The 24,772-nt window shown below is 47.1% G+C and overlaps 1 protein-coding gene across 2 annotated transcripts in view; it reads right to left on the reverse strand.

Moving 5' to 3' along the window:
• Window positions 1-1,449: 1,449 nt before the first annotated feature.
• The window catches only part of BTBD19 (BTB domain containing 19), a 78,481-nt gene continuing 55,158 nt past the window's right edge, over window positions 1,450-24,772 (reverse strand). For both annotated transcript variants that reach the window (XM_053313672.1, XM_053313671.1), the window contains 4 exons: window positions 14,053-14,121; window positions 12,124-12,255; window positions 10,393-10,518; window positions 1,450-7,842 (listed from right to left, as the gene is read on the reverse strand). In XM_053313672.1, the coding sequence (XP_053169647.1) occupies window positions 7,708-7,842; window positions 10,393-10,518; window positions 12,124-12,255; window positions 14,053-14,121 (462 nt within the window). In that variant the 3' untranslated portion in view covers window positions 1,450-7,707. The remainder of the gene's footprint in view (window positions 7,843-10,392; window positions 10,519-12,123; window positions 12,256-14,052; window positions 14,122-24,772) is intronic.

Below are 24,772 nucleotides of genomic sequence, written 5' to 3' on the forward strand. Positions count from 1 at the left end.
GTTGCATTTGAACGGGAGACTACATGTGTGAGCACTGTAAGATATTCCCCTTAGGGGGTAGGGCCACTCTGGGAAGAGCACCTGCATCTTTCCAAGTTCCAAGAAATCAAGTGCTTGCAGCACCTCCATGCTTTCCAAGTTCCCTCCCTGGCATCTCAAAGATAGGGCTGAGAGAGACTCCTGCCTGCAATCTTGGAGAAGCTGCTGCCAGTCTGTGTAGACAATACTGAGCTATATGGATCAATGGTCTGACTCGGTATAAGGTAGTTTACTATGTCTTCCTATGTCCCTAAGAGTTCTGTATAACCAACATACTCCAACAGAAGTTGATTTAATAAAAGATATTACTTTTCCTACATTGGTCCTTACTTTGGGGCATGACCACCCAGCAGTAGCCCACTGTCCCAGCTGAGCATATCACCAGTAAGGCAAGAAATGTTCCTAGGAAGGTCAGGCACCTTTTCCCCAGAACAGATTCCTCATGCTGACACCAAGAAGCTAATTATATAGTGCACAGGCCCTATTAGTTCCACAGTTCCAACTATCCATGTGGACAGGGAAGAAGCCAGTATAGTCTAAGCACTGGCACATAGAAACATTGGCTGACATACTGTGCAAGAGTACATCAGCTCAGAAATGTTGCAAGCACACAATTTGGGCAAGTGCACAAATTGTGCAATTAATGTTTCACAAGAGTAAACCTATTGTTTCAAATAGACTTACTCTTGTGCAACATCAGTTGTGCAGCTTGTGTGTGCACACAATGTTACTGGGCTGGTGTGCCCTTGCACGGTACGTCAGCCATCATTTGGTCCATATGAGCTCAACATGAAAGAAGGATCATGTAGTTATGACATGGAATCAAGACATCTCTACAATCCACACTAGCCATATCTAGCTCATTATACCTCCCAATTTCTATGAGGCCAAAGTCTCCAGTCTTGGGATAGAGGTGCAGTATCTGGAATCAATTCTCGTGAAGTCCCCATGTGCCGGAGGAAGATTATCTACCTGGTACAGGGAGTGGCTGTGAGTCAGGGTGTGTTAGTTTTGATGTTGCCTAATAGGAGGGTGGAGACCTCTCATACGGACTTTGTATTCTCATTTAGAATTACTAGATGGTCCTTATTTTAATAGGCACATTTCCCCTTTTCTGTTTTTATGATGTGTTTTGGTTTCATATCCCTAAGAAGAGCATATCTCTATATATAATTCTCCTGGGTGTGCCTTGGAATGTGCGTCCCAGCGCCAGCTGATTGGCTGGGCGGCGGATGTGCCTGATTGGCTGAGGTGCACCCAGGAGGATTGGTTGCTGCTGCAGCGGCCCAGCTGTGGAGGCCAGAGGTGGTGGGCCTGGCCCGGCTGTGGAAGCAAGGCCCAAGAGGGGGGAAAGAAAGGGCGGTGGGGAGGAGAGGCGGCTGGGCCCAGAAGCAGAGACTGGGGCAGAAGTGGGGGGAGAGGTAACGGCCGGCCCCAAAGAGCACACAGATGCTCTGTGCGGGGTCGGCTAGTTTTTATTTTAAAATATGTTACAATATAAAATACACAAAAGTACAAACTAACGATTGTACTCAATATATCATAGAATAAGCTAGATAAGCCTTGATATTGCAGAAAAAAGGGAAAAAAATTAAAGATGGGAATAACAGACACAGACTTAACGATTTGCAAATGATTGCAGCCTTCGGGCTAAGCCACACAGGACACAGATTATTTGTGATATGTTTTCTGCAGTGGGCCAAAAAGAGATTCAGGAAAGAGCAGGTAAATCATTTATGGATAAAGAGTTAACCCCTCTCCGCTAGCACCATTGCCCCAATCCAATTGTTGCAGGTGCTTTTGACTAAAAATGGAAAAGTCAGGAGATCTAATCATGAATCTCCCTCATCTCATATAGTTGGGCTTTGAGGCTGCAAGTCTAAGTATACTTGAATTGAGTGGTAATTAATTCCAAGAAAACATACAGGCAGTCAGCCTGTATAATACCTACTGGACAGTTAAAACTAGAGAATATTTTGCTAGATCAAATGAGATCTGCTGTCAAAAAGGTGTTGCATGAAAAATAGCTGTATGGTACAACACATAGCTGCACTGTGCTTTTTTTGCATCTGATGTCTGTGTTATTGCTAAAGCCAAAAAAATTAAATATGCTTGTTCAGACTTGATTACTAAAAAATATTAGTAAAAGCCAGTGTTTGACAGTCCGTGCTCACTCCTGGCCTTCTTGAAAAAGGGTAAAGTTGGTCTAGTTCAGCATGTACACTTCCTTGGAGAATGATGCTGCTCTTCAGAACCCCATAAAACATCTTAGCTCCTTAAGATACGTGAAATGCATTCTTATGCATGTTGCATTTTGTTCAGGGGGCTTACTGCTCTCTGTGTGTGCATACACAGGATTGTGTTCAAAATGTTTGACATGGCAACTTTATTTCCAATACACTCATGCTGTACAGTTGCCTGAGGCACACACACCTTGATGTGTTCTTACTACTATTACGAGGTAATAGCAATGGCTGGACCCAGGTGACTCAGTACATTCCAATAAGGTGAAGGACATGTTTTCCCTGGACTCCCAAGCCATCTGTATCCCTAGTAACCAGATACCCAAACAAACAGTGCCAGGCAGGGTCTATCTGTATTGAGCCTAAAGCAGCCGGCTAGCTGACATTTATTTGATAGGAGTGGCAGGTTGTGGCAGCAGCAGCAGCATGGTCAAATTCTCTTCACTGTAAATTCTGGGTATACACTGATAGGATTTGCCACTCCTTGACCTGTGTTAATTGATTAACCAATATCACACCAGGGCAACCCTGTGTGTTGGAGCCAATACAAGGGATGCTTCTGGGCCACATTTGTGCAAATCTGGCTACATTCTGCCTCCTGGCTTAAAAAACAAACAAACCTGGCTCGTTAAACCAATGGAGCAATTGTTATACATTAGTTGCATAAGTGAGCCATTGAGATTTGCATATATTCCATTCCAAGAATATTGGGAGCTGATTCAAACAATATGCCCAGCCATCCATGTTAAAGGTATGGGAGAGGATTAGATTTGAACACGTCTCGTCCCTCATCTGGTGTGTCATCCCACTGTTGCCTAATCACATGAGGATGGTTTAACTGCCCCTAAACACACCAAGTATTTAATTCATGCACACAATTCATTTAATTCATCTGCCCATGTGATTAGACAGCAGTAGAGTGGAAGAAAGGAATGTAGGAAGCTGCCTTATACTGAGTCAGGCCACTGGTTATCTAGCTCAGTATTGTCTACACTGGCTGGCAGCAGTTCTCCAAGGTTTCAGGCAGGAGACTTTCCCAGCCCTACCTGGAGATGCCAGGAATTGAACCTGGGACCTGCTGCATGCGAGGATGTGCTCTACCATTGAGCTAACCACTAGATCCCTGGCTACCAAATCCTAACTACTAGATCCCTGGGATGGTGCATGGAGAGAATAAGCACTCATGCTCTTCCACACACACATTTAGGCTGGGCTGGCAAATACAGAATCTGGTCCCAGGGCAACTGGGTTTGAGGTTTTTTGTTGTTTTTTTAATTGCTTAGGTTCTGCTTGTATTTGCTACCTGAATCTGCTGTAAGAGAGGCAAATTTAAAGAAAAGTTAAATTTTTCTTGTCTGAGGTAGCTAGCATCAGATTTGTATGGCATAAGGAACAAGTTGCATATTGGATGCAGCAAAATCCAACTGCCCCATCCCATGGAAAATTTATTTACTACACGTTTATTTTGGGCTACTAGACCCAGGATTATCTGTTACTTGCATTATGGATTATGTGGCAAATGCTAAGAACAGTCTGAGCTGTATTTCTTTTAATTTTTGTTATTGTTATTCCAAGTTGAATACCTGAGATTATATGTTCATTTAAAACAAAGCAAAGCATTATTTGTATACAGTGCAAAAGGATGGCCCTGTCAGCAGGCCTCACTCAGTCCATTACAAAACTATTTCCCCAAACTGGACAGCCTTTGCAACTGATCCTTGTGGTTACCTTTGCCATCTTTAGACAGGCAGGTCACATATAAGACTTGGTCGCGGAACTCACGTTGGAGTCTCCCAGACTCGTGGTGCTGGGGAACTTCAATGTTCATTTTGGGACCAATCTGTCCGGGGTAGCTCAGGAGTTCATAGCGGCCATTACAACTATGGGCCTATCCCAAGTGGTCTCTGGACCGATGCATATTTCAGGTCACACGCTTGATTTGGTCTTTTACTCTGATCAGGGTGGTGTTTCGTGGGTGGGTACTCCTGTGACATCCCCTTTGTCATGGACGGACCACCATCTGATTAAGGTTGGGATTACAACCACTTCCCACCTCTGCAGCAGTGGGGGCCTATTAGAATGTTCCACCCGAAGAGGTTATTGAATCCAGTAAGATTCAAGTAAAGAAGCCTTGGAGGGATTCAGTGTTGGCTTTGCCTGTGATCCTGTTGATGCCCTGGTTGAGAATTGGAACAACTTGCTCACCAGGGCAGTATACACGATTGCTCCCAAGCATCCCCTCCGACCTGCTTCAAAATTGGCCCCTTGGTATACGGAAGACCTACGGGGGCTGTAGCGGCAAGGCAGGCGACTGGAGCTCAAGCAGAGAAAGACTCGACTTGAATCTGAAAGATTGCGACATAGAGTACATCTAAAGATCTATGCTCAGGCAATATGTGCGGCAAAGAGGCGGTTCTTTTCTGCCCGTATTGCCTCTGTGAGTGCACGTCCAGCGGAGTTGTTCAGGGTTGTGAGGGGACTAGTATCTGCTCCCCCTCCCTTGAACCAGAATTTGGAGTCATCAGCTACCTGCTGGGATGTGTTTAAAGAATTTTTTGCAGATAAAATCTCTCTGATTCGGGCCGACCTAGATGGAGACTCCATAATTAATTTGATGTCTGAACTGGAGGTGCCCAACAACTCCTCTTATGTGATTCGACTGGATCGGTTTCAATTTGTGACTCCTGAGGATGTGGACAAGCTGCTTGCAGTGGTGACGCCTATCACTGGTGCTCCTGACCCTTGTCCATCATGGCTTGTTCTATCTAACAGGGAGGCTGTTGTAGACGGCCAGGTGGAAATCATAAATGCTTCTCTGAGGGAGGGCAGGATGCCTCCTTGTCTTAAGGAGGCAATCATTAGATCTCTTCTAAAGAAGCCTGCATTAGATCCCTCAGAGTTGAGCAATTATAGGCCTGTTTTCAACCTCCCATGGCTGGGCAAGGTAATTGAGAGGGTGGTGGCCTCTCAGCTCCAGGCAGTCTTGGAGGAAACTGATTATATCTAGACCCATTTCAAACTGGTTTTGGGGCAGGCTATGGGGTCGAGACTGCCTTGGTTGGCCTGATGGATGATCTCCAGTTGGGAATTGACGGAGGAAGTGTGACTCTGTTGGTCCTTTTGGATCTCTCGGCGGCTTTCAATACTATCGTCCATGGTATCCTTCTGGAACTTCTGAGGATGTTAGGGGTGGGAGGCACTGTTTTACAGTGGTTCCGCTCCTACCTCTTGGATAGATTCCAGATGGTGTTGATTGGAGATTATTGCTCTTTGAAATCTAAGCTTAAGTATGGTGTCCCTCAAGGGTCCGTACTTTCTCAAATGCTTTTTAACATCTACATGAAACCACTGGGAGAGATCATCAGGGGATTTGGAGCTGGGTGTTACCAGTATGCTGATGACACTTCTCCATGTCATCTTATTCAGGAGCTGGCATATCTTCCCTAAATGCCTGCCTGGAAGCAGTAATGGGCTGGATGAGGGAGAATAAACTGAAGCTGAATCCAGAAAAGACAGAGGTACTTATTGTGCGGGGTCAGAACTCTGGAGACTATTTTGATCTGCCTGTTCTAGATGGGGTCACACTTCCCCAAAAGGAACAGGTTCGCAGTCTGGGAGTACTGGATTCACACCTCTCCTTGGTTTCTCAGGTAGAGCCGGTGGCCAGATGTGCTCCGGCTGATACACCAGCTGCGCCCGTTTCTCGAGATCAATGACCTCAAAACAGTGGTACATCTGTTGGTATCCTCCATACTTGACTTCTGTAATGCGCTCTATGTGGGGCTGCCTTTGTACGTAGTCCGGAAACTTCAGTAGGTTCAGAATGTGGCAGCCAGGTTGGTCTCTGGGTGAGCCTCTAGAGAGAACATGTTGCTTCTTTACTGATGGAGCTACACTGGCTCCCAATAGGTTTCAGAACAAAATACAAAGTGCTAGTTATAACATATAAAGCCCTAAATGGCTTAAGCCCTGGATATTTAAGAGAATGTCTTCTTCACTACGAGCCCCACCGCCCATTGAGGTCATCTGAGGAGGTCCGTCTCTAGTTACTGCCAACTCGTTTGGTGGCTACACAGAGACGGGCCTTCTCAGTCGCTGCCCCGAGACTGTGGAATGTGCTCCCTGTTGAGATACGATACTTGCCATCTCTGGAAATTTTCAAAAAAATACCTGAAAACCCATCTTTTTGCCCAAGCTTTCTCAGCTTCCTAAAAAGTTTAGGTTTTAATCTCTGGTTTATTTTTAAAATGTTAAATTGTTTTAAGTTTTTTGTATATGTTTTTAATTTGTTTTATGCTATTGTTAACCACCCAGAGATGAACATTTGGGGCAGTGTACACATTTGATAAATAAATAATAATAATAAATAATATGTGCCTATATTTGTATTTATCAGGGGGAGAGCAACTGGCCCTATCCACCCCCAGCAGAGCATCCCTTCAGTGGCACTCACTTTCTCAGATTTTGAGCCCTTTGGGGACAGGCATTTTATTTATTTATTTGTATCTATGTAAACCACTTCTGGGAACTTTTGTTGAAAAGCCTTATATACATATTTGTCATATTCGTATCTTCAGGCAAGCAGGTCACATATGAACTTGACCAAATTTCCATATGCTACATAAGAACTTTAGAAGAGATTTGCTAGATTAGGCCCAAGATCTAGCATCCTGTTTCCCTCAGTGTGATCCACCAGATGCTTATGAGTTAGCTGGTGTTTCTCTTCTGAGAGAGATGGCAAAATAGCCATAGTTGTTATATAATGACACACAACTCCCTTTTACTGACAGACCTTATAAAGATTCTGAAAGTGAGTTCATCCCCTAGTTGTGGTGGCACTAAGGACTCCTTACAATATCAGCTGAAGTGGCAGTTTTCAAGTGATAAACTTATCATTGTATCCTTATCACAGGTACTGTATCCAGGTGTTAATAAATCTCTATGATGACTGGTTAAAGTGAAAACCCCCAGGATTTCCTATGTCCCATTCACCACAGCCAGCACTAGCTTAGTGCAAGAGCAGCCTCACTCTACTACTAGTAGAGCCTCTACTCTACTCATTTCCAAAAAGGAAATGCCTTATTACAAAGCAAACCTTACTGAGGATGAGAGCAGGACTTAAGAAAGATAAGAGCCAGCCCAAGAATGGGCTGGAAGAAAACAACAGAGATGGGGCATCAAAATCCAAAGCATTAGATGGAGCCCCAGCCTGCATGGAACATGCCTCTCTCGCTGGAACCCAGGCCTTTCTCCTTTGCATGCTGGGAACTCTTGTTCAGCTCCTTCTGCCAATTGTACTATAGTTCAGGCTGAAATGATGATGCCACTGAGTTATTTCAGCTGCTGGTTCATAGCTCTCACACCACCAATGCTGGATAGACTGGAAACAGAAGCACTGCTCCCTTTCCAAGTTCAGAGCACCATATCACTTGTGCAGAGGGTCAAGATGGCGATGATGTTCCCGAGGCAGTGTGCCACGCCGGCGCCGGCATAGGCAAGACCGCACACCACGCCCCTTCCGTAAGGCATGTGTCTTCCAGGCCTCAGACAGACTTTCAACCTAAACAGGGGGATAAACAAAGCCATTACATTCAGACCTGAAGATGAGCCGGAAATAAGTCCTGGGAAGCACAACAGAATGGTGTCTAATAGGCATGCCATATGGAAAGGCTGTGCTTTGCATACACTGGCGGATTAACTCATACACAAGACAGGCACTTGCCTATGGCAACAAATTTGGGGCGGGGGGTGGGGCAAGTTAAATCTTTTGTTTAACCTTTTAAAACCTCCGCTGTGCAGTGGGGATGGTGGCGGAGTTGGGGGGGCGGCTGGCGCTCCAGCAGTGCTGGTGGCATTGAGGGAAGACCGAGGCGGGGGAGGCAGAGGTGGTGGCAAGAGCTCCTTCCGTGGGCCTGCCTGAGCAGAGAGCCTCGAAAAGAGTCAAAAATGGCCCGACCCGTCATTTGGGTGGCAGGCAGGCCCACCCAAGGAGCTCTTGCTGCCACCTCCACCTCCCCTGCCTCGGTCTCCCCTCACCACCGCCAGCGCCACTGGAGCGCCGCCTCCCACCAGCCACCCCCATCTCCGCCACCATCCCTGCTGCGCTGCCATCCCACTGATGATTTAAGAAGGTTTAAAAAAAGATTTCACTTACCCCCCACAAGCCCCCGAGCCAGGGCAGCAGATCTTTTTTTGCCTACAGGCGGCAAAAAGCTTAATCTGCCCTGTTTGCATACAAAAGGTCTCGTGTTCGGTCCTTGACATCTCTAGCTAGTCCTGAGAAAGACTCTTTGAAACCCTGGAGAGCCACTGCCAGTCTGTGCAAATAATACTGAACTAGATGGGCCAGTGGTCTGACTCAGTAGACGGGAATGGCCTGTGTTAATAATTGGAGAAGGTCTAATGAGATGTGAAGAAGGCTCCTTCCTTCCTCCTCCTTAGGGACACTGTGGCCAACCTCTACTAAGCAGCAGTGTTCCATGTAAGAAGTTTTCTCAGATGTTGTTAAGTTGAAGACCCATCTTTTTAGAGAGGCATTTTAACATTTTAGCTGTAACTACATAGGAACATAGGAAACTGCCATATACTGAGTCAGACCATTGGTCTATCTAGCTCAGTATTGTCTTCACAGACTGGCAGCGGCTTCTCCAAGGTTGCAGGCAGGAATCTCTCTCAGCTGTATCTTGGAGAAGCCAGGGAGGGAACTTGAAACCTTCTGTTCTTCCCAGAGTGGCTTCATCCCCTGAGGGGATTATCTTGCAGTGCTCACACATCAAGTCTCCCATTCATATGCAACCAGGCAGACCCTGCTTAGCTATGGGGACAAGTCATGCTTGCTACCACAAGACCAGCTCTCCTCTTATCTAGTGCGTTTATATCTAGTGGGTTTATAACCCTTTAACCTCTTAACTTTTAACATCATAACATAGTTTTAAATGTTGCTTTTAACTGAGATTTGTTTTTAGTTTGTTTCTATTTTATTGGTTTTATTTTGTTTTATAGTGTATTGTTTTTATTGATTTTGTTAGTCGCCCTGAACAGTAGTGTACTGGAGGGGTGGGGCAGAAGTATTTGAAATAAATAAATAATTCCCATAATCCCCAGCCAAAGGCCATTGCAGCTGGGGATGATGGGAGTTGTAGTCAGCCACATTTGGGGATCCCTCTTACAGGCAATACTGCTAAACAGCACTAATTTTCTTGGTCACAGAGACCTCCAAGTGCTCACTTTATATTTGACTGTGTTGATATCATGTATATATTACATTGGCCACAGTGGTTTACACCAGGGCTCAATGCCGGAGCATCAAGAAAACTGCACAATTCAGGGTTAGAATGAACAATAAGACAGAATATAAACTGGCACAGGACATACACAGCTGGACATATTAACAGAGACAGGGATAGTAGGAAAGGAAGACTATCCAGACAGATGAACTGCAGAAACAGGCATGTAATAGACAAACAAGGGTGGAATGAAGCTGAAGACATTTCCTGATGGGTCTCCCTGGATGGGGGAATTCCACAAAGTGGGTGCCACCACAGAAAAGGCACTATTCTGTGCTAGTGGTCTCATCTCCCCCCCCCCAAATTCAATTTTTATTAATTTTAACAATAGTAATATTGTCATTCATTTCAAATACACACAAAAAGGTGGACTTCCCGCACACATCTCTCCGTGAATCATCAGCTATAAAGTTTACCCTTGCTATAATAATAATTCAAAGCATAAATTTAAACCCTTACAAACACAGCTAATCTAACCAACCTGCAGTTTTTTTTACTAAATTTCAAACCTTGCTGTAAAGTCCATAGTAGGAAAGTAGTTCTTTAGATACAACAAGAATGGTTTCCAATCTTCTTTAAAACATTCCAAGTTTGGGTCTCTTATTAGTGTTGTAAGTTTTGCCATCTCCGCATATTCCAAAATTTTTATCAGCCAGTCGTGCTAGTGGTCTCATCTAACTAAACTGGAGAACACAGACCAAGGCTGCATCATCAAAACCTTTAAGACCAAGGAGAAATATAAGATCCATGCAAACTGAGTGGGGATACAACGTGAAATACCCAAAACATCTGTGGTTATTGCTATGGCTAGTTTCCTCACTCACCGGAATCATATGATCCTTTCTGTTCTCTTCCTCCAACGTGGTCAATTCACTTGGCGACAGCAAAGCTAGACGCAGCTCTGGCACTACTGTCTTTGCCACGTTCTGTACTGGGCTACCCAGCACAGCCTGCAAGAAATAAGTCCAGGTTTAGCACAGAGTTGGGGTGGAGGGATGACAGACCTGTATAAGCATATTCATGCCCACAACTGCCCTAACTCTGAAATGGAGCAGAAGCTATGAGAAAAAAGGAGATGCATTTCAGTTCCAATAACTGGGTCACTGGGTGAGTATTGGCCTCCTCCTATATGTTGATTGTCTTTCTTGCTCAATTAACCTGGAACACTTTACTCTGCAGGCAGATTTCTGATGTGTACATACTTGCTCTCTGTTGGTGACACACTGTTGTCTGGATTGGTCAAATAAGGAGTGGCCCTTTGTATGAAGCAAAGTGAGGCAATTGCCTCAGGAGGAAGCTTATTGAGGTGCTAAAAGGGCAGTAAGATTCCCTCCGCCATTGCCATTGGAGCAGCTCTTAAAGACTGGTCTAATCATTGCTAGCTTTGCAAGAAGCGCCTCGCCTCACATTCCTCGCAAAGCTTGCAAGAAGCACGAGGAGAGAAGAAGAGGATGCTAGTAACCTTCCCTTCTAAATGTCTGCCATGCACTTTCAAGCTAGCAAGGGTTGGTTTTGAAAGGGGGATGGCCTCCTTCAGCAAAGGCAGCATTTTGTGCCTCACCTTAGGCACTGCAATAACTTAGCCAGATCAAATTGATTATGTTGGTTGGTGGTGCCAGGATCCATCTAGGCTTGCATCCTGATGAGGTTTACTCTGAAAAGGAGGAGCAGGAGCAGGAGGAACAGGCTCCAGTATGGCTTCCCAGGACTCATGGAGATCCCATGGGAACAATAGCCCTTGTGCAGCCAGAGCTTGCCTGGTAGTTGCGATGCTAAGTCCAGGCTGACAGCAAAGGCCAACCACGGCTTCCCTTCCAATGAGCCTAGTGGAGAGAAGGGTGAAGCAAGTTTGGATGCTTGCTATGGATCAGGACCTATTTAGCTCCAGGGAAAAGGTGGGACTTCTGAATTTTTTATAAACTCTTCAGTTGCAGCCCAACCTTTGCAGATGCAACAGCTCCACACTGGGAGCTCCTAAAGCCTGACCCCAAGTCTTCTGCTCCAGCTTCTTGCTTCGAGACTCTTGCCCTGCTCTCCCAGCTCCCTGCCTTTGGGTTCATCTGCCCCTCTTGTCTTCTGCTCCAGCCTCTGCTCTGGCCCAGGTTTTTAACTCAGCTTTCCAGCCTTGCATGACCCTCCTCACTCTGGAACAGTGGGTACGGACTGACCCCAGATGGCCTTTGGTCAGGGGCGTAACAAGGCTGGAGTGGGCCCAGAGACAAAATTTTAAAATGGGCCCCTCGCTGATACACACACACAAGGAGGGAGGCAGGGAGGGAGGGTCGAGAGACAGAGAGAGATATACTAGCCAGGTCAAAGGAAGAAATACGAAGGAAGGATCATAATGAAGGAAGCTCTGTGGGTCTTGGGGAGTCATGTGACTTGCCTCTGGGGGGCCCCTCGAGGCGTGGGGGCCCCCAGGCAACTGCCTCCCCTTGCCTAATGGTAGTTACGCCCCTGCCTTTGGTCCCTTACCATTCTGTGAATCTTAAAAGGAGCCCGCATGCCTAAATCCCCACAGCATTCTCTCCTCATCCCCATTAAATAGCACTTACAGAGCCAACGTGAGCCCATTCTCGAACAGCACGAATCAGGTCCACTTCATCGATAGCCAAGCAGTCACTCTGCAAGACAGTTTGCACTGCCAGTTCTGACAGTTCCAGGAAACCACGAGTATGCACCACCTCCTGGGGGGAAAAACGCTGCTCATCTGTGAGGTGAAAAGCATTCCTTCCATGTCATTAAAAATTGGTGGCTGTGAGAAAGGGAAGAACAACAGCCTGCAGGGAGCCCATATTCTGGCCACAGTTAAGTTGGGGTTGGGGCAGTTCGGCCTGTTGAGTGTAGTAAATGACTCTCCCTGTCATGAAAGCAATATAGCACCAACATCACTGCTAAATCTTCTCCCATCCCAGTTGTACTGTGAGACCAGGAACTTTGCAGGGTGAGACAGATGACAACATCTGGGCACTTTCCAGATTACACACTAGCACCGTGTCAGGACGTATCCCTTAAGTGTCCTTCCGTACTGCCTGTGTCTTGACATCACAGTCCCTGCGCTATAAGCAAGTTGCCATTCACATTTCCGATGCCTTCTTTCGTGTTTTATTGCTGCGTTACAGCCCTATAATGTCGCATCTGCACTGCAAAAAAATAGTTGTATTTGCCCTTTGTGGGAGGCAACAGATTTCAACCGCGGTTTTAAATCAGCACCACAAAATGTCGCAGTTTACACCACTTTTTGCAGTGTAAAGCTCGCTGTCTGGAAACCATCATGGAGGACTGACATGGCCCAGGCTGTTGCCAGTGCTGTGGTGTCCTCTTCCCCATATGCCCATATGCCAAACAATCATACTGCCAAGATGGTTCCCAAGGCAAGATCTGATGGCACATGATACAACCACATGATACAGTGAAAAAGGCCTGGTCAGTACCTAGATGGGTGACTTCCTGGAAGCCCCATGTGAGCTGCCTTGAGTTCCATGGAAGAAAGGTGAAATACCAGTGGAATAAACAAGTAAACACACATGAAGGCAGTTCACATGACCTTCAACAGGGTAGGACAAATGTCCTACCCAAGTTTGGGAGCTGTGTGCACTCCCTATTTTTGATCACCAGCGAGGGAAAAGCAAGGTAGGAGGGGAGGAAGCAATCATGTGTGTGAGGCTCGTGCTGGGGAAGGCTTTCCCTCCTACCTCAATCAAAAGCTGGGTGCTGCTGCTGTGTAGGATGGACCCCTCGTGACCGGCATAAACCTCACACACGATTAGTTCTTCCTACTCCTACCTTGCTTTCCCCTCACATATGATCAAAAATTGGGAATGCTCACAGTTCCCAAAGCTGAGGATTGTGTGAACTGCTTCCATGTCTTATAAGGGAAGAGGGCTAAGCTTGTTAAGCCAAGGTCTGACCTGCTCACAGCTGTGACTGCAGTTCAGATGGTAGAAAGGTGGCTTGGCCTCTTCTTTGAATGAAATAACTACCCATTCTGTGTCGGAAGTTAAAGGACTTTGCGCTGTCTCTTGTCTCAGACAGTGGAGGACAGACTAGTGAGTCAGAGGGCTAGAGGGTCAAGACATTGGTCACCCCTTCTCCACTGCTCTGACACTATCCCTTTGGATATGTAGATTGCTAATTTCAGGGATTAACTTCCTTCCTCTCTCTCTCTTCCCTACCTGCCCTTCTACCTTGCAACATGGCAAGCTCCTCTCCCTGCACCATGTGTGCAGAGAAGATGCAGAATCCATCTGCATCCAGCTAGATAGATAGATTAGAGATCCTAACTCCTCACTTTCCTATCTAGAATGGAGTTCCTTAATAAATGCCTTATATATTGATTTGAAACTATGAATTGGCTCCAAGTTACTTTACTCTCAGCATACACGCATGCCTAACTCAATCCGCTGTGTTGTGCCTCTGTGCACCCTGCTATAATGGAAAGGAGATTCTCTCGCCACAGAGAATTTCCAACATTTTGTGCTTACCCGTGTGCAGTTTTCAATGAACGCCAGGCAATGCATCTGCAAATCCGCCTGTCCATATGCCACAGCTGCCTGTCATAAAGAGAGTATGGAGTGAATGCAAGGTCTGGACTAAGGGGCATCAACAAAGGGGAGAGGAAGCTGGGACTTGGAAAGGGAAAAAAGGTCCATTCCTTTGGGTCCCTGAGTGGCACAGTGCTTCTGGGAAATTGAGCCCCCCCCCCCCCCCCGAGGCTTTAGTCATGGCTACAGCCTCCAAAAAACCCTCCATTTCCCAGAATCAATTGTGCCACTCAAGAACCTGGTTTAATGAAAGGAAAAAGATTCATTTTACAAAGAAGCTGCTGAAGGCATGTGTATGCTTCCATCCAGAGCAAAGATAAAGCAATATGCAGCCCTGTATTTCACCCCCACGCAGTAATGTAAGGAGGAGAAAGAGGATGAGGAGAAGGCAGCGGAAAGGGACAAAACAGACATGTTGGATCTCCAGCAAAATTCTGCAACAAGAGCCTTCTGACAGTTCAAAATGCCAGGAGATTCCTGCTGTTGTTGTGGAACTTCCTCCAATAAGGCAGGAGACCTCCGCACCACCACTACCAGAGACAGTGCTTAAGAAATCAAGCAAGTCCCCTTTAGGAAACAGAGGCTTCCCAAGGAAAGGAGAGGGGTCCTTTCATTTTGCCGGGGCAGCAGCCATAAAAACTGACAGTCTGCTTCGAGAAGTCGCTGGAGCAACATTTCTTGTATGTTGCCATACCCAATTTCTGTGTTCCTGCTCAGCACAGGCTGAAGTTCTGACCAGGGGCGGAGTCACCATTGGGCAAATGGGTTCGAAGAACCCAGGCCGCTGCTAATCAGGGGCCGCACCTGGTGCCCCAGCCACACCCCCTGCATCTGATGTCAGACGAGGGGGCATATCTTTGCTTGTAAATGGGGCCGTATGGCAAAATCCCCCAGACAGCACCGCGTTCGCAGTGCAGGGAGAGTTGCTCCCGGCTGCCTGGGGATTGTGCTTGCAAACGGGGGCCGCGTGGCCCCATTTGCAAGCTAAACCAACGCCATGTTTGCAGCGTGGTTGGGAGCAACTCTCCCTGCGCTGCGAACACGGTGCTGGCCGGGGGATTTTGCCACACAGCCACATTTGAAAGCAAAGATACACCCCCTGTGTCTGACATCAGATGCTGGGGCTGGGCTTAGCATCTGACATCAGATGCAGGGAGGGGGCTAAGGGACCGCAGTAGCAGGCTGGACCCAGGCTGCTGCGGGCCTCGTTCTGCCCCGGTACTGACTCCTTTGCCCTCAGAGCCAGCTGTAGTCTGTGTTGCTCCTGGATCTCTGCTTTCAGGATAGGCAGGATGGGAAAAGAATAAATAGAAGAGTACAAGTGCATGGCTACCATGGAGCATGGGCAGGGGGGCATCCTTAGGCCACTGCTGCCCGGAGGACTTCCAGGGGCCACCAGAGGCTCACTCCCGCCTTCTCTTGGCACTTCCAGAGGCTGTCAGAGGCTCTCACCCCACCCACTCACTCTCTCCGGGGACCATTCCACTCTCCCCCTCTCCTGTGGCCACTAGCAGGAGGAGTGGCCATGGCCCCTCTGCTGCTCCTAGCTGAGGCTTTGTTCAAACACTGGCTGCCTCTTTCTCTGACTCACTGGGAGGAGAGAAAGAATGCACCCACACAGCGTTTGAATGAAGCACTGAATGGGAGCAGCAGCAGGACAGTGCGGCCCGTCTTGCCTATGGTGGCCATGACCCCTGTTTATGATATCATATGCAGGGCATGACCAGAGCACATTGATGTGCATGTGCAAGAAAAACAATGAAAAAGGGAGCCACCAGCAAGAGCTTGTTCTGCAGCTACCAGTGAGCTCTCTACACCCCTGGAAGAGTGGATTTGTTCACCTTTACTGTTCATGTTTATGAGGGAAGTGGGAACTGTCATTCTCATTCGTTATTCTCAATTATGAGAGACATAGAGCTGCTGTCCCTCTGGCTCTCTTCTCTCACCCCTGCCCATGCAGGGGTCTTCTTCATAAACACAATACATAATGTGATGTTATCCACAGAGACAAAAGGTATGATGTTGTACATGAGGTTTTAAACACAGGCCAAGGTTAGAATTAATGTTGTCTGCAGCAGAGTTATTTAATCCCACCCCCCACCATGTGCACATTTATATACTTAAAAAATTACGCACAGCCACCTCTAAAGATAGAACCTGCAGATATTGGCTGACATACTGAAGAAAATTACTCAATGTAGTCCCATTGAAATCAAAAGTTCAAGTTAGGCAATGTCTAACAACCTTTTAATTTCAATGGGGCTCTTTTGAGTAATTTTCCACATTATCTAGGCCCTACAGAGCAATGGAAACATCTGGGTACTAAACGCCGAGCTAAGGCAGACACCCCCATATTAAGTAATGATATGTCAGTCTGCTACTATTTCCCAGAGGGATATAACCACTAACTGTTCTGCAAGATAAATCCCAGCCTCAGTAAGGACAAGCTACAGGTGGGGGAGGAGTAGACCATGCGGATAACAAGAAAAACAATTTCTGTTCCAGTGTGTATGTGTGAAAACCGTGTGATTGTGGCAAGCCACATTGGCCTCCCCGTTGTTTCAGGATACACCAGTCCCATCACATGGTCACGCTTGTATTCAGAGCTAACTATTCCAATAACAGCACCAAGTGACCACAGTAAACAGCAAACATCAGTTAAACCGCCTACAACCACAACTGTGTTATGTTTTCACCCCCACCATGATTAGGCCTGGTAAAAGAGACACTACAATAATTCTAAAGTCCATGGTTTCCAGACAGCCCAGCCCCCACTGACTCCCAAAATGATACATGAGATCACCCAACCAAGCAAATCTCATGTCTCCTACAGGGACAACTCTGTGTATAATATAGGAATTGCCAGATAGTCACTGACATTCTCCGCAACATGAGCGTAACGATAGGGGGGCGGGGGGGGCACGTGCCCCCGGCGCCACTCGGTAGGGGGCGCAAAAAAGTGCCCCCGCCGATCCCGAATTTCATGAAAAAAAATTTATTTTTGAGATTTTTTTTTTGAGCGCACTGCACAGCAGGCAGTCCCCAAGGAGCAGTCCCCCTCCCCCTCTCCAGGTCCCGGCGCCCCCCCTCCTGGGCGCGGCGGCGGCGCAGGCACCTAAAGTTGCAGAGAAGTGCCTGCCTGTGGCCGCCTGCCTGCTTGCTGTTCTTCTTCCTTCGGCATCGTCGTCAACGTCTCCTTCCGCTAGCCTGAGCTCACTCCCCGCCCCGCCCCGCCCCGCGGTGCCGCCCCCCGCCACCAGTCGCACTCGGGAGGGAGGAGGACACGCCGCACATGCGTGTCTGGCTAGTGGGAGGAGAGCTCGCCGGCCGCGCCGCCTGCACGTGGACTTCTTCGTCTTGTGTGTCGGCGACCATCACGAGGAGCCAAGTCAGACCAGAAGAACAAGAACCAGAGCGTTTGTTGTGTTAACTTGCTGCTGCTGCCTGCTGTCTGTGTCTGTGTCGCACTCACACACATTACTACAACAAGGACAGACAACAAGGTGTGTGTGTCTGCGCAATCATAATGGCAACCCGGAGGGGGACGCTTCTTTGGGGAGCGGCTTGCTTGCTTGCCTGCGTGCCGGGGGTCTCGTCTGGCTGCCGGGGGCGGTGGTGCTGGGCGGTGGAGGGAGATCGCCGCCACTCGGGGCAGGCTGAAGCTCGTCCTCTGAGAGGGAAAAGAGCAGCGGCAGCAGGGAATATGGTGAGGCATTCCTGCTGGTGTCACTGGAGTTCTCTGCAGATGCTGGCCGTGGGTCTTGCTGGCACTGAGGAACTCCTTTCCAGCCCATTCTGCCTTCTCCCTCTGTGTGGCTTGAAGTGCGCGCGGTTGAGGCAATGGGCACAGCCCAGAGCTGTGCTCGGAGGAAAGAGAGCGAGGGCAGGCGGGAGAGGCACCTTTTGCTACACAATCCCCGCTCAGCAGAGACGTGTCCTAGTCACACACACACACACACACACACACACACACACACACACACACACACACGGACGCAGGCTGACTCATGTGCTCACACAAGCGGAGTTTGGACGGCTGTGATGCCATGCCAGGCTCCATTTGTGGGGGCCCCCATTCCAATCGGCACCTCGCTTTCCCCTCATCCTCTTGGGGCTCCCGTAGAATGTGGCTGAAACTTCCTTTGGCTTCGTGCCCACTTAGCTTGCCAAGGAGGAAACTTCTAAGCTGAAACTTGCTTTTTGCCAGGTCCACCTGCCTTGGGGGGAATAAGAGTAGGGTTGCTACCTTTTTTTATTTTTGGCAAGGCTTCTATACTTTCAACAGCTGCTTGACAGCAGGCGTTTGATAGGTGTGTTGTTTTCTCGATAGCTGTCAGAACCAATGGCACCTGTTGAATGTCTGTCTGTAATGCTACTGCTAAAGGCACACACACAGCTTGCATAGGGGAAAAAGTTGCAACTCTGTCTGAGACTTACTGAGAGCAAGCTTATGAATAAGGATATGGAGAGGAGATTGCACCAGGCTGTGCTTTATGCTTAGCTGCTGACAGACTACATCCCCCCAGTGTTTTGAAATAATGCTCCCATCCGGATTGTCACAGCCAGAATAGCCTCAGCTAGATTGCACCCGTTGCACATGTGTTAGAAGTAGCTGTGGAGTATGTTCAGGGACCCTGTATTAGTAATGCATGAGGGGGGAAACAGGTCATCCACACATCTAGCTTTCTATGGTACATGTATGTATCTGTTGGGGGTGCGGCGGGGCACAATTTCAGTGCTTGCCCTGGGTGCCGTTTTCCCTAGTTACGCCTCTGCTCCGCAAGATTAGGAAAATTGAAGTAGCCCTGTGGAAATGCAAACAGAGTGGGCCGTCTGCTCTACAGTCATTTCCCCACAGCCACACAAGCACCTCAGTTGCTAAGAGGGAATAAGGTATTTCTTCTCCCCTATCCTTGTGGACATAAGTTTTGAGTTCCCCTATCCGTTTGTTTTTCTGAATGTTCCTCAGATGAGTGAAGTTGTGTGTATTTCTGAATTTTTAAATTTACATTATGGTTACATATGGGTTGTAGATTTTAAAACTGTGGGTGGTGTTGTCTAGACTAAGTTACTAATGACTAGGTCCCGCTGAAATTCATGGAGCTTAAGTTAGTCATGACTAAGTTGCTAATTGATTTCAATGGTGCTTAGTCATAACTAATTAATCTGGAAGCTGCCCTGTGCAGATCTGAGACTGCATGTCTTATCCAGTGCATACACTCTAGTAGAACAAGAGGCTTTATTAAAGTCTTTTGCTAGGACTGAACACAATGTTTCTGGCTTAGATACTGTAGGAAGTACCTTTGTCTGGTACTCAACCCAACGTTCTGCCAAACAGCCTCGTCTCCTGCCCCAACATGGGGTGTTCCGCTGTCGAGCCTGACCCCGATGGCTCAGGACTCGGGCAAGTGCCTGCTCCCAACTGTGGGGTGCGCCAGGAGACTGGCAAGCCGGCAGCCCGAGGCCTGATGTGTGGCTTTTTGGCTGCATCAGGCAGAGTGGGGGCTCCATCCCAGAAACAAGGTGCCAGCTGCCCAAACAACCACAAGGCTGCAGTACAGGAGGGCAGGAGGAGGGCTGGAGAGGAAAATCCCATGGGCGACCAGGGATACTGAGGATTGTGCTAGCATGGCTGGGGCAGGTCAGGAAGCAGGGTGGAGCCTGTGGAATGCTGCCAGTGTGCTCGGTTATTTAGGGAGACACTTGCCAGTGATGAGGCAAGATGGCCGAGACCTACTGCGTCCAGATCTGGGTCTCTTGGAGAGGAGTTGGCCCTTGTTTCTCTCTGGCTGGTGGAAAAGGGTGACTTAACCCCCTTCCTGCCCTTTTGAGGCAATTACAAGCCACAGGGTTTGCCTAAGGGCCAGGAGGACGGACAACCTTGTCATAAGATACCATTACGTTATATTCTTGACCATCCACTCCTGGATGTCTGGTGACCCAACTTTGAAAATAAAGTGGTAAAACCTTGTTCTATGCTTTTCCTGTTCACAGCTTGAGCATTCCAAACCTAGGCCTTCCCAACCTTGTCCTCTTCTGTGATGTCCACACTTGGCAACCAAGGTGTGTTCTCCAATGTCCAAGAGACAGGCAGGTTTGCTGGACTTGAACTATAGAATCCAGACCTAGCATCTCTGGAGACTGCTGCTTTTGTCCTCCTAATCCAAAACAGAGGTCTGGACACATCTAGGTCCCAACTCAAAATAAGAACAAATCCCCCATGACCAGAAGTTGATGGGTTGTTGGCCTGTTAATGGAGATGCAGTGGGGTAGGGCGGGAGGAACATACAAAGGGGAATCCTCTCCTGAGTGTGTGGAAGGAGGTTAGCCCAAGGAGACAGACAAGGGGGAGTCTAGCACACATCATCATGCTGACGACAGTTGCTGGTGAAATAGGTTGGCCCTAGCCACAAAACACATCAACAGCACACAGAGAGCTGTTTTTCCTTTACTCTATCGCGTGCTGTTTGCAGCAAAACAGGAAGAGGGAGGGAGCATCTGTGTGCCCACAGTTCTGTTTGTAACCACTGCTTTCGCTCCCTGGGGTATGTGTGCTCATTTTACTCTCCATCTATGCACTCATGTAGGACACTAGTGGTAAGGGGTGAAACTAACTTAATTCATGTGTGGAAGAGGTTCCACAGGTAACATCACCTGCATGTACCTATAGATATCAATCAATTACTTGTACACCTAAACTGCTACTGGTGTACACATTTTTTAAAAAAAGAATACGGTACTGGTGATTCATGATCATTTTGATCACTAAGGTTAAATGCAGCTTCTGAAAACTCAGTTATTTATAAGTGTCTGTAATAAATGAACCATTTTGATACAAATCAAATAAATAATAAATAAATAAATAAATGAGAAACCTGAGTCACTGTGCTGATTTACTTTAGAATGATTCATTGTATCAATAAAATCTATTTGCAAATCTGCTGGTGAAGATAACGATTAGGAAGAGGAATTTTGTAAAATTATAAGCTTTGAGCTATTATTCATTTTATTCATTATATTTGGATCCCGCTTCTCAGCCAAAAATTAGTTCCCACACAACTCACAACCTTCAAAATACAGTACAATATATTACAATATTAACAATGGAAAGACATGCTGCACAAGGCAATGCTAGTGTTTCCGACCTGTAGGGACTGCTGCACATGTGAACGCCAGCATTGGAAACAATGAAAGTAGCGCAGCACAAGCACCCATGTGCAGGGCTGTCCTTAGAGAGCCCTGGTGGGGTGCAGGGCCTGGGGCAAATCAGCCAGTGAGGGGCCCCCTTCCAGTTAATTCTAAAGTGGGTTAAAAGAGCAGGGTCTGGGGTGGTTACCATGCTTGCCATACCCTAAGGATAGCCCTGTCCATGTACTGTTTTATGCAATTGTGTAACTGTGTTTTTGCACCAAGACCACCAGGCCTGGCCTTCATGTGTGCAGCAGCCCCAGTGGGTAGAAAAATGCTGACGTTGCCTTGCGTAACATCTCAGGCACTCTGTTTATTATTATGACTTTGCAGTGGTAGGACATGAAGGCATTAACATCTTGAACAATGTAGGGGTAGCTTCTGATGCCCCTAGAAGTTCATATTCTACCTTCCTTCTTCCTTTAAGGAAGAGCTCATACACTGGTACTGTGCTGGGGGTGGATAGGGCCAATTACTCTCCCCCTGCTAAATAAAGAGAATCACCACATTAAAAGGTGCCTCTTTGCCAAGTTAGCAGGGGTTAGTTTTATTAAGTTTTCAAAAGGCTGTAGTGTGGGTAAAACTCTGGGATGGACCATGGCAGAGCATATGCTTTCATACAGAAGGTTCCAGGTTGAATCCTCCCTGAGGACTGGTAAGAACTCTGCCCACTACCCTGAGAGCCGCTGCCAATCAGTATAGGCAATACCAAACAAGATGGACCAATAGTCTTAACTAGATACAAGCCACCTTCATATGTATTGTACATGGTCATGAGTTTGCTGTTTAGGAACAGATTCGATCATCTGGGGAAACTGGTGTCCCAAAAGTGTTTCTCCAGCCTGATGGGGACTGTAGTACAGAAACCACATGACTGCTGATTCCCCAACCATCACTACACACAACAAATGATCAGTGCAATGCCCCTACTATCAGAACCTTGATAATCTGTTAGAAGGCATGAGACCTGGCACAGAGAGTGAGTCTAAAATACTCTTCTGTTTTCTTAAGTCAGTGTTAGGATAGCACTCACCCCTAGGCTACAGAAGACTGGGTACGAGGACAATGAAAGGGAAATACCCGTCATCAGTTTCACCACTTTACAAAAGACCTTGCAGGAATTCAGCAACAAAGATATATCAGGAAACACAGGGTGTATGCATAAATATAAGGAGACTCAAAGGCCTATTCAGACATTACAGTGCACGCACATCGAGGTATCCTTAAACGTATACATGTTTTTGTGTAAATGGCTGTACACACATTCATTTTAAAAGAGAACCTGAGCACAGGCCCCTCAAATGCAGGGTACAGATAGGAAATCGACTAGTGTACAGGCATTCAACATAATGTGTAAATAACTTTACATCTGTACAAATCTGTGCATACATACACTGTATACAGATTGTACATGCAATCAATATAACATGTGAATAGGGCTATAGAGATAGGATGAAAACACACCTACTATTCTGGCTATAGAACCTCAAAGAAAACTCTAAGAAGAAAGCTTAAGGTTCAAAAAACAACAGGGAATAACCAACCAACTGCTATAGGCAGTTTTATTACATATATCCCTCCAAGGAACTTGGGGCTCTTCCTCCTCCTACACCATTTTAGCTTCACAGCAATTCTGTGTAAGTTAGGCTGGGAGATGGTGAATAGCCCAAGGTTACCCAATGAACTTGAGGGCTAAGCGGGCATTTGAATCCAGGTCTTCCCAGTCCAAAGCTGACATTCGAACCATACACCACACTGGCTCTTTGCAAAGCAAGTAATCCTGTGAGAAATGGAATGGGTAATGTTTGAACCAGAACTCTTTTTGTGCGAAATGCACGCAGGAGTTAGACAACTGCTATCCCACACTATATCCATAACACAATAGCAGCTTTTTGTACTGTTTTTGATGCTTATGCAGTAAACCAGAAATGAAAGCAGTGAAAGAAGACATATCCAATAAAGGCAGATCTCATTTTTGTGGCTTGTGACATAATTGATGAGCCCCAATGCAAACTGTACAGCCTGTTTGTCCTGCAGTCCCCGTCATTTGTGGTGTGGGCTGGTAAGCAGGCAAAGGACCATCATAGGATAGTTGTAGGTGTGCTTGGAACACAGGGATTGGGTGTGCACCAAATGTGCATTTCAAGGAGGTAACCTGGACACCCTCGTAGTTGCCATTTGCCTATAGTATATCACATCACAACATCATGGTGCATGGCCAGGTCTTGTGGCATCATTACCATCACACAAGGTAGAAGCAGGATCTCAAGAAATCCTCAGTTTGTGACCTTATCTTGCCCACAGAAGCTAGCAAGACCCAAAGATACACTTTGTGCTTGATAATATCATCGAGTCCACAAGGCTTTGAGCTAGGGAAAGCCCCATTGCAACAGTTTACATTTCTGAGATCCCCACTGACAAGAGGCTAGCAAGGGAAGGATGGCTGTGAAGTCCTCAAGCAAAGAAATACATGTAGAGATCCCTTTAGATGACAGAATCTGACCTGCTATGTCTGTATGTCATGGATCTGCCCATTCAATGCTGCCTCAGCCCTCTGTAGAAGGTTTACAGTGCTGTAGTTTCTTTAGCTATCAGTGCTACTGCAGCTGCACAGTGCCAATAGCTGGCTGCTCCTTAAAGCAAGGTCAGCACAGGTCTTTTTGTTGCAACAAAAGTTCTCATCCTCCGGCCACATACATAGGTGTTTTCACACAGCAGGCTTTACCATGAGTTTACTGCGAGTTCGAAGTTGCCCCCCAAAACCGACGCAAAAAGTGGATTTTTTTACCCTAGATATAAATCGGGCTACGCTCTAATGCGCAATGAAAAATCCGAATCATGTGTGAAGTGCTCCTCAATAGCTCGCAGGGACTTCAGGGTAAATCTGGCCGATATGTGAATGCACACCTCCATTCTGGAGGAGATGCAAACTAAAAGCCCTGTTTGGAAAATGCCATGGTGTGTGGGGAAGGAGGGAGGGATGCATACAAAGGATCTACAGAGACATCTCACACTGACTTGAACACCCAGGAGCTATGCCCTATCCACTAAACAACAGTCTTTCCTACAATAAAGAGTGATCCAAGCAATGTAGAATTCCTATTCCAGCAAAAGAAATGAAACACAACAGGAGCCCCTGTTTTAGTGTGGTTTTTAGCAGCGTGGCTGCCAAAGTCCCATATACTGGCTGCTCCTAAACTTCAGCTGCTGAATTTGGCTTGTGTGTGTCAGCTGGTGTGAAATCATTTGGTGGGACTCAATGTCTGCCTTGAGGGGGCAGGTGCCTGCAACACAAAGGCCCCAGCACAATGGGAGGCCAAAGAGAAAGCTCAAGTGGAGGGAGGCAGGCACACAGAAGGTGTGATTTCTCTATTACCCTGCAAGGAGCAGCACAACCTATGAGAGGGATAGTAAGAAAGGACTGGCATCTAAGCAGTCGGGTTGCTGGGTCCAGGTGGTGAAAATAGTCAAA

Source organism: Hemicordylus capensis, chromosome 4 (genome assembly GCF_027244095.1).
Source record: "Hemicordylus capensis ecotype Gifberg chromosome 4, rHemCap1.1.pri, whole genome shotgun sequence".
Lineage (NCBI taxonomy): Eukaryota > Metazoa > Chordata > Lepidosauria > Squamata > Cordylidae > Hemicordylus > Hemicordylus capensis.